The sequence below is a fragment of the Formica exsecta genome, unplaced genomic scaffold (genome assembly GCF_003651465.1).
Source record: "Formica exsecta isolate Colony F162 unplaced genomic scaffold, ASM365146v1 scaffold120, whole genome shotgun sequence".
Classification (NCBI taxonomy): domain Eukaryota; kingdom Metazoa; phylum Arthropoda; class Insecta; order Hymenoptera; family Formicidae; genus Formica; species Formica exsecta.
The window spans coordinates 4408505-4418126 of NW_021848537.1; the positions used below are offsets into that span (position 1 = coordinate 4408505).

General features: G+C 30.8%; 4 protein-coding genes across 9 annotated transcripts in view; 1 reads left to right on the top strand and 3 right to left on the bottom strand.

Moving 5' to 3' along the window:
* The window catches only part of LOC115243250 (thioredoxin domain-containing protein 15), a 14669-nt gene extending 13146 nt beyond the window's left edge, over positions 1 to 1523 (bottom strand). Inside the window, exons 1-3 of one of the 2 annotated variants that reach the window (XM_029820076.1) lie at positions 1172 to 1523; positions 855 to 1081; positions 532 to 739 (exon numbers count right to left, since the gene is read on the bottom strand). In XM_029820076.1, the coding sequence (XP_029675936.1) occupies positions 532 to 739; positions 855 to 1081; positions 1172 to 1351 (615 nt within the window). In that variant the 5' untranslated portion in view covers positions 1352 to 1523. Of the gene's footprint in view, positions 1 to 245; positions 740 to 854; positions 1082 to 1171 lie in introns of those variants that run through there. The other variant, XM_029820070.1, reaches the window with a different exon arrangement.
* A 361-nt stretch (positions 1524 to 1884) lies between these two features.
* On the bottom strand, positions 1885 to 3582 carry LOC115243286 (28 kDa heat- and acid-stable phosphoprotein-like). The gene is made up of 5 exons (XM_029820124.1): positions 3279 to 3582; positions 3076 to 3173; positions 2646 to 2783; positions 2406 to 2539; positions 1885 to 2269 (listed from the first exon to the last, which is right to left on the bottom strand). Exons 1-5 carry the CDS (start codon positions 3286 to 3288, stop codon positions 2053 to 2055), a joined length of 597 nt encoding a protein of 198 aa, XP_029675984.1. The 5' UTR covers positions 3289 to 3582; the 3' UTR covers positions 1885 to 2052.
* Positions 3583 to 4195: 613 nt separating this feature from the next.
* On the top strand, positions 4196 to 7951 carry LOC115243223 (tyrosine--tRNA ligase, cytoplasmic). 2 transcript variants are annotated; one of them, XM_029820045.1, is made up of 8 exons: positions 4196 to 4350; positions 4795 to 5207; positions 5580 to 5842; positions 5945 to 6160; positions 6293 to 6487; positions 6599 to 6866; positions 7075 to 7216; positions 7341 to 7640. In XM_029820045.1, exons 2-8 carry the CDS (start codon positions 4834 to 4836, stop codon positions 7452 to 7454), a joined length of 1572 nt encoding a protein of 523 aa, XP_029675905.1. In that variant the 5' UTR covers positions 4196 to 4350; positions 4795 to 4833; the 3' UTR covers positions 7455 to 7640. The 2 variants fall into 2 exon arrangements, with proteins under 2 accessions (XP_029675905.1, XP_029675896.1); XM_029820036.1 differs by lacking the exon at positions 4196 to 4350 and having other exon boundaries at positions 4834 to 5207; positions 7341 to 7951.
* A 232-nt stretch (positions 7952 to 8183) lies between these two features.
* The window catches only part of LOC115243156 (putative epidermal cell surface receptor), a 9785-nt gene continuing 8346 nt past the window's right edge, over positions 8184 to 9622 (bottom strand). For 3 of the 4 annotated variants that reach the window (XM_029819927.1, XM_029819911.1, XM_029819936.1), the window contains exons 10-12: positions 9220 to 9580; positions 8940 to 9133; positions 8184 to 8447 (exon numbers count right to left, since the gene is read on the bottom strand). In XM_029819927.1, coding sequence (XP_029675787.1) covers positions 8337 to 8447; positions 8940 to 9133; positions 9220 to 9580 — 666 coding nt within the window. In that variant the 3' untranslated portion in view covers positions 8184 to 8336. Of the gene's footprint in view, positions 8448 to 8914; positions 9134 to 9219; positions 9581 to 9622 lie in introns of all 4 variants that reach the window. The other variant, XM_029819920.1, reaches the window with a different exon arrangement.

The following is a 9622-nucleotide window of genomic DNA, read 5'->3' on the forward strand; positions in this document are numbered from 1 at the left end:
TGAAATATAATAAAATTAAAATCTCAAATAAAGAAAAATGTAGTTCAAAATTGTATATATATGAAAAAAATTTTAAGTCACAATTAATCCAGGGTCTTCATATAATACTTCAAATAAAAACTTTGACATTAACTGATTCTTTGTAATTTATCGTAGTTCATAATCGACTGGCTTATTTATGAGCACGAATTTTGATTTCGAGTAATTATTATATATTTTAAAATATTTGTGACAGATACATATAAAATAACTCTACATCTTATATATTTACTTTTCTTCTTCTATATATCTATATATATAAACATATTATTTATATTATATATACATATATTTACAAAGCTTTTATGAATAAATAACTCAATTATTAATAATAAAATATGTTATTTAGTCGACATGTTCGTGTTGTGCGTTACTCTCACGCCAAGTATTCTGAATGAGCTCGATAAACTGTTGCCACCATCTGCTGCGCGATGTAAAGTACAACATGCAAGCAATGATAAAGATCCATGACAACACTAGACAATAGTCCACTTCATTGGAAGGCGTGCTTGCAACCGGTCCCATGAAATCCGCCGATGTAACATACAGTGAACCATTCGGTTGCAAATTTGTCAGATGAGATACAAATTTGGCAAACAATTCCAGGGTATAAATAGTATCATTGAATTTGGCGACAGGCTTGCCATTGTGAACTAGCATCAATGTTGGCACTCCAACTATTCCATACTGAGCATTGAAGCTGAGAACAACATATTTTCTTAAGGTTACATTATTCATTACAAAGCTGACACAAAAAATTAATATAAATTATTATTATTTCTATAGATATTTTCCAATTATATATACATGCTTACCTTTGGTGTTTTATAGCATCAATGGCCACGGCTTTAATATGAGGAAATGAACGTGGTATGGCATTAAAATGTGGTGCAGCTTGACTACTAAATATGCACCATCTAGCATAAAATAATACTACAACACATGTTCCTGGTAACTGTTTATCATCTTTGTCATTTCTTGAGCGATTAGATGGACCAGGTTCTAAGATTAATAACTCCATAAGCCTTGTTGCATTGACAATCTACAATATGGGTGTAAGAAAAGTTAGAAAGATTATTCTCTCTCTCTCTCTCTTTGTTTATTCTACATAATATTATTTTATATGTTCAACCTCAACAGGACCATATATCTTCTCCGATGAACAATTAATTTTTGTAATATTAGTTGAGATCGTATTAGTGACATTTACTGCCACTTCAGCATTTATTTTTACAGGATCTTTTTCCTCACTTGTATATACTTGTTCATTTTCTTGTTGAGTAAAAGTATTTTCGACAATTGCTTGTGTCATAACTTGTTCCGTAGTCTCTTTGCTAGTTATACTAGTAACTAAAAATGATACAGATAATCAATAAATACCTGTTTTAAAAAATTGATTAAATTACACAATTTTATTATTTTTCTGTTACATAGATTAATATATTTAAGAAATCTGATATTTATAGATTATATATAATAGGTTTGGTATAGATTTTGAAAACATTGTTTATATCTTAATTATACTGTGACTGTGAACGTGTGAATTCACGTCAGTGAGAAAGGCGGGCCGATTTTTCGCGCATGCGCAGTGAATGTGGCATCAATACAATATAAAAGATGTCAAAATCAAATCAATCGCAAAAAAAAAAAAAAAAAACTACAAGATTATAGTATATAATATACTTTTCGATGTCGCTAATATGAAATCGTAATTTGGTATGTGAATTACTAATAATAAATTGATGCACGAATTACAAATTATGGATGTAGCACAGATAGATCAATAGATCATATCCTCACATATAGTTTCAATCTGATTAAATTAATAAAAGATAAACGCTAGGCTAGATTTAATTCAATTGTATTTATATATAAACAATGATTAACATATCATAAAACGCATATAGCAAACATATGTATTGATTCATCAAATTTTATCATTACACGATCGGATGTGAAGATATTAATATTGCAGTAATCAATTAGCCATGCAATTAGCTCTATCGGAAGGTTTTAGGATTTCTTCCCGAGTGCTTTTTGTGTCAACTCAGTTTTCTTCTGTTGCGCCATTTCCTTTTGCCTTTTTTCTTCCTCTCGTCGCTTTGCTGCCTCCTCTCGTTGCTGCTTAATTATAGCTAATCGTGCTAAGTCCGCACGAGCTTCTTCCGTCTTACCAGCTGCATGCAATTTTTGATAATTTGCATAGGCTCTTTGTTTTTCTAATTGTTCTCTGAAAATCAAAAATTTTATCTCAGTGTCAAAGAGAAAATAACTCATATTACAAGATATGACTTAAAAAATAGAAATATCTTGAAAACAGCATTATTCAACAATTATGATTATGTTCAAAGCCATGGCGTACCTACCGCTCTTTTCGAGATAGTTCTGGTTTTGAAGTATCTAATGATTGATTCAATTGAGCTAATTTCTTAGTTTTCTTTTGTATTCTGTTTGGATTTTCTACTTCAATTAAATTCTCTACGCCCTTTGCTTTGCCTCCCTATACAAACAGAATATTAATTAATGAGATTAGGCCGCATAAAAAATTTTATTTATTATTAAATACAAATATATATATACATGAAAAATTTTTTAAAGTTAAATACCTCTGTTTCTGATTCCGATTCTGATTCACTCTCACTATCTGAGCCACTAAGATTCTTTGATTTATTAGTGCCACTTGCTTTGGGTTTTTCATCATCTTCTTCTTCTTCTTCATCAGAACTATCCTGTTCTTTATTTTTCTATAAAATAAATCTTAAGTTAATCTTGGCTTTGAACAATATAAAATAATGATATAAAACTTGAGATAAGACTTTCAGTTCGTTCTCTGTTTTTTAGCCATATGTAACAAAAATTGTAACCGTATCTATATATTATATTTACCGAATATTATGTTCTTTCATTTTTTATAAATCGATTATGAGAAAACTAGATCTCTATAGCATTTAAATCTTACACACAATAGATAATACCTATTAGTCACGATATGCTTAAAGTCACGCAATGTTTATCGGTTAACCTAAAAATACTGACTCTCCACTGTTTCTTTTTTTCTTCCTGACGGCGCTGCTCCTCCAGCTCCTCCGGATTCGTGAAATGTCGATTCCTGCCTTTGTGATTGACGAATTTTCCTACATGACAAGAGCAGATAATCATTAATTATGTATAACGCGAAAACAATGTGGGGATAATTCTCTCGGGAAAAGAAGACAAACATGACAAAAGGATGTATTTACCTCGCGGCATTGTAGTTTATAATAAACAGAAGCCGTAAATCTTAGTAACTCAAATATATCTCAAAGAGCTCTTCGATACACTACTTCAAGAAATTGTCTTATTTTATTATTTTTTCTTGGATTTCCGTTCGCCAGATGAAGTTCACAAAAAAATTGTTCTCACATCAAATCAGAAAGATACGTTACATCCATAAACATAATAAAGATAGACCACTAAACCCTCAATAAATATTGAACTGGAACCTGGAATCTGGAACCTGGAACACGCACTGCCTACCCCATAGACATAGTATATCTAGACCGAGTGTTGAGGAGTGGGGGCCGATGCCAACGTAGAAAAGGACATACTCTGTTTCGTGCCCCTTGCGTTCTCTCTCGCTCGCACAGAGCATAGCGCTCTCTTTCGTCATGCTACGTGCGAGCGAGAGAGAACGCAAGGGGCATGAAACAGAGTATGTCCTTTTCTATGTGCATCTTTACCCCCACTCCTTAAATAAAGGCAAACGCTCGGTCTAGATATACTATGGCCGGTATTCATAGTCCGTTCTTATATCCAAGATCGTCTTAAGTGTGGTCTTGGGTCGTCTTAAGATCCCATTCAACCAATGAAATGGCCGCATAGTATCTTAAGATCGTACTTAAGACGATCTTGAATATAAGAACGGACTATGAATACCGGCCTAGATATACTATGTCTATGGCCTACCCCTTCCACTTGAAAAAGTCGTAGAATATATATGTACATGACATCCTGCCCATCTAGAAATGGCTGTCCTTACATCAATTGTGACCACATGAAATTTAAGGCCATTGCACATGAAAAAGTTTTAAATCGACTAATCATAGTCAAGCATTTTCATAACGTAGTAAGAATGTTTGACTGTGATTGGTCGATTGCTTACGGTCTTATGGTTACAATTAAAACTTTTTCACGTGCAATGGCTCTCAGCTGTCAGCTGCCTACTATAATTTATGGAAGTCTCTAGTCATTGATTTTGACGTGTCTCCTATGTTTGCACGTGAAACGTGAAACTATTGCTACCGGCAAATTATTTTTTATACTGCTCTCTCGGTGTGTATGATATTTTAGGTTACTTCTTACGCAATTTAAATTTTAAGATTAATTTTTTGTATCAAGGAAATATATTGATTTTATTGATTTTACATTATATTTTGGAAATCTCTTAACATTAAAAAAATATTTTTTAGTTATATATATAAAAAAATGTCAAAAAAATTTCATTTGAATTATATCTAATAAAGAGAGCTAATAATTAAATCTAATAAAAAAGATTTTGTGAAATTTATGAAATCTGCATGTATATACCCTGCAATATGCTGATTTGTTAAAATGCAGTAAAAATAATGATACACATATGTAACATATGTGTGTACATATATCCTGCTACTGCACAATTAAAATTCAGAAAATGATGCAATCATGATTGTGAATGCTAAAACAAACAATTTACAATGATGTAATTTACAAATTGTTATAAAATAATAATTTGTTTAGGAAACTAGAAAGACATATATATATATATAAAGAACAAAAATGACCTTGACGTGGGACGAGAAATATAGACTTATTACCAGAAATCTGGCAGAATGGTTGGGAGACGAGAAACTCAAAAGTATCCTGAAGGAACGTGATCTCAAACTATATTGGGGTACAGCTACAACAGGGCGGCCTCATATTGGTTACTTTGCACCTATGTCCAAGATAGCTGATTTCTTACGAGCGGGAGTAGAGGTAACAATTCTCTTCGCAGATCTTCATGCATATTTAGATAACATGAAAGCACCCTGGGAACTTTTGGAACTTCGTACTCAATATTATGAAGCTATAATCAAGGCAATGTTGAAGTCCATTGATGTTCCATTGGACAAATTAAAGTTTGTCAAAGGCACAGATTACCAATTATCAAAGTAGGTTGGCATTATACCAAAACTCCTTGTATTTCGATGTATTTTGCATTATGCATATTATGATTTTTTTTGTAATATATATTTTTATATATAGAATGCAGAAAAAATCATGGAATATTCTGATATTTTAAAAACTATGGATTTTAGACAAAAATGTTTTGAATAAAAGTTGTAGAACTTAAAATGACTTAAGGTTAAAATAATACCACCATTTAAAATCCTGAAAAAGCTTTTATTTGAAATATTTTTTTCTAAAATCCATAATACTCGAAATATTAGAGCGTTTTATTACTTTTTTCCTCATTCTATATATATATGTATATATACATACAATATTATATAATTAACTAAAATTGTACTTTTTTTTTCAAGGGAATACACATTGGATGTATATCGTCTGAGTTCACTTGTGACAGAACATGATGCAAAGAAAGCTGGTGCTGAAGTTGTCAAGCAGGTCTCTAATCCTCTGCTATCTGGTCTTCTTTATCCAGGGTTACAAGCACTCGATGAGCACCATTTGAAGGTAGATGCGCAGTTTGGTGGTGTTGATCAGAGGAAAATCTTTACTTTTGCAGAGAAGTATCTACCTATGATGGGATATGAAAAATGTGTTCATCTGATGAATCCAATGAGTCAGTATTAAGCAGGGAAAATGAATAGAAACTTTTGCATGTTGTTTCATTCAAATATATTGCAAATTTCATATATTTTTTCCATATTTGCTTTCTTTTCAGTTCCTGGTTTGGCAGGTGCAAAAATGTCTTCATCTGAAGAAGATTCGAAGATCGATCTATTGGACAATGCTGCGACGATAAAAAAAAAGTTGAAGAAAGCGTTTTGTGAACCTGGAAATATTGAGGACAACGGAGTTTTAGCATTCTCCAAACACATTCTATTCCCATTATTTAAAGATGGCGATGTTTTCAATGTACCAAGAGCTACAGATTTTGGTATGTAATTTGCATTATTTTGTCATGCTGCTTGAGCCTGTTTGTGATTTGACTTATTACAAAAAATAATAAATTTAGCAAAAAGAATAAAATTTTTAATAAATATTCTTTATCGCATTCTTGCGGTTTCAGGCGGTGATGTGTCTTTCTCAAAGTATGAGGATTTGAAAGCCGCCTTTGCAAAGCAAGATATACATCCTGGTGATTTGAAAAATGCTGTAGAAATATACATCAACAAACTTCTGGATCCAATAAGAAAGGAATTTGAAACAAACTCAAAGCTGAAATCACTTGCAAGCAAAGCATATCCTCAGTCAAAGAAACAAAGTAATTTGTATATTTTATGAAAAAATTTTTTGTTTCTAGCAAGAAATGCACAAAATTGGTTTCATATGTAGTATTGCAAGAGAATTACAATCTACTGTTTGATTTATTTAGAATCCCAGGAGGTGGAAATTACACCTGCAAGATTAGATATCCGAGTGGGAAAAATAATCGAAGTTAAGAAGCATCCCGATGCGGATTCGCTCTACATTGAGAAAATAGATGTAGGTGAACCAAATGGTCCACGTACTATAGTCAGTGGACTAGTCAACTTTGTACCTTTGAATGAGATGGAAAACAGAATGGTAGTGATCTTGGCCAACTTAAAGCCAGCGACTCTTCGGGGAGTTTCATCACATGGAATGGTTCTCTGTGCTTCAGTGTAAATATCCTATTATATAGATAACATTTTAGAGTCTTATTTATACATATATCTACTGCACATGAAATTATATATATAAATCCCATATATATATATATATATATATATATATATATCATTGTTACATTACAAATTAAGGCGGAATGTATGAATAAATATTATGATAATGATATATATAAAATATAATTCAATATTATATTTTATATAGTGAAGAACCAACGAGACAAGTTGAGCCTTTGAGACCTCCTGCAAATAGCATGCCTGGTGATAAAATTATTATCGAGGGATATGAAGATGGGACAGCAGATGATGTATTAAATCCAAAGAAGAAAGTGTGGGAAAAACTGCAGGTACATACATATACTGATCATTTATGTATATTATGTGCATGGATATCCTATTAAATCTTTTCATTATATACATTCCTTAAAGTTAAAGATAAAAAGAATTTTTATAACAAAATACTGTCATTAGGTCGACCTTGTGGTAAATGGAGATGGTGTAGCATCTTGGAATGGGAATCTCTTACTCACTTTGGTGGGTGGCAAGATAACAAGTGATACTCTCAGAAACGTTCCAATTAAATAATGCAGTTATAACTAGCTTTATATCCATTGTATCAATTGATTAGCTAGAAATCTGTTGCATTTTTATGAAATTTTTCATCTTTTGTATTTTTCTAGCATTTAATGGGCGTACATACACACTTATCAATATACAAAAAAGTATAATTATAAAAGTTTGTGATCAAAAGTAGAGCAAATATATATATAAATAAATAAATTCAATGACCTTTATATTAATTATGATTCTTGATAAAATTATATAATAGGTACCATTGCTTTATTATTTGAAGAGAATATAGTTTCAAATAAAGAAAGTTTGCTGAGGTTTACAGGAAATGCTGCATGATTGAACCATCTTTTATTTTCCATGTAATGGGTTGCTTAAAACCCTACAACTTTTATATTAAACATATTTTCCTAGAATCCATAGTTTTCGAAATATCGGTTTATTCTGTTACTTTTTTGCTACTTTGTATGTATATACGCACATTTTAATAAAAATTGACTATTACACTATTGCAACACTGTATTCCTGAGATTAAATCAAGTTAAAACGTCTTGTTTTTTCTTCTGACAAAGAGTTATCAAGATATTGTGAGAATATTGAACAATTTGTCGAATAACACAGCGTGGTATATTAATAATATAATATTTTTATAACAATCTCAATACTCACTTCAATTAAAACCTAACAATGTTTCTTAATATACATACTATAATCTACATTCATTAATTTATAAGTTATAATAACATTAACAATACTTATTCTATGTGATTTCTATCTAGATTTATACTAATTTAGCATGTATATTAAGAAAATATTGTTAAAATTTAATAATTTATGATTTGTGGAATATTATGAATATATATATATCGTATATATAAATAAATATTCACTAATAAATTATAGAGCTTCAGGCAGTTTCTCCTTGACATTTAAATTGACGATTGCCATCTCATGATCTGTTGTAGTTTTGTTCCTTCCATTAGATATTATAACTGCATCTTCACAAGTCTAAAAAAAAAACAAAAACAATTAATGATAAATATTTTTTTATTATTCTCGTTTAATCAATATACATATTTTTGTATAAAACTGAAGATCAATTGCAAAGTAAACACAAAACCAATGGCATCTTTGAATATAAGCTGAAAGTATATACTGAGCGCTATAAATATAAATGTTTTAATACATAAAAGTTGCATTAACTTTGCATGCATTCAACATCTTGACGTTTTGTCTATATATTCGTATAACATGACAAAAGTGGTATCATGACGAATAGTAAAAAAGGTATTTATGAAAAGCTATTTAAATTTTATTACATATTTTTTGGATCAATATGTGGTAATTTTATATTTTAAAATATATTATCAGATGTTTTAATCAATTTATTTGAGTTTCTTAAACTATGTGATCTATATTTAGTATTTGCCATGTGATGCATTTACTTCATTACAAAAAAAATAATAGTAAATTACCCATAGTTTCTTGTTGTAATTCTACCTTGTAGGAAGGATTGTCATATGCTGATGTTGTTTTACGAGATGATATATCGGCCTTAATACTCGTTCGTCTTTTCATCAACATCATTAACAAGATCAGAGTTGATAGTATTGCCAAGGAAGCCACAATGGCCACTATTACTAAGGGACCATAGTAATCTCCTTCATAAAGAGGAAACGATGCGATTTTTCCAGCTGAAAAGAAGATCCATGTTACATATAATTCCAGAATATAAAAATAATCTGTTTTTTAACAAAAACTGTAAAAAAAATATTATTACCTTGTTGAGACACAGTAGCCGGTAAGAGAACACCTGGCTTAGTAATAAAATCCTGCACATTACTCTTTTTTATTTTTCCATTGGTTAAATATATTTCAAGCCATAGTCGATACCTAGTGCCAGGTTTGAGATCATTGATGACGGTTTTGGCATCAGAATCTCTTTTAGCAATTTTGAAAATACTAGTGTCTTCTTTGCCGGTATCACTTTGATAAATTGCACGATAAATGTTCACATATTTGTCCTCTGGATAAGGCACACCATTCCATAGCACTTCTACGTTTGTTGATTTGATCGTCTTAATCTCAACTTTTATCTCAAAAGAGTATGGGTCTGGCTCCATCAACGTAGCTACCTGAGTCTGTTATAATAGATTATACTAATGTACTATATTAATTATATA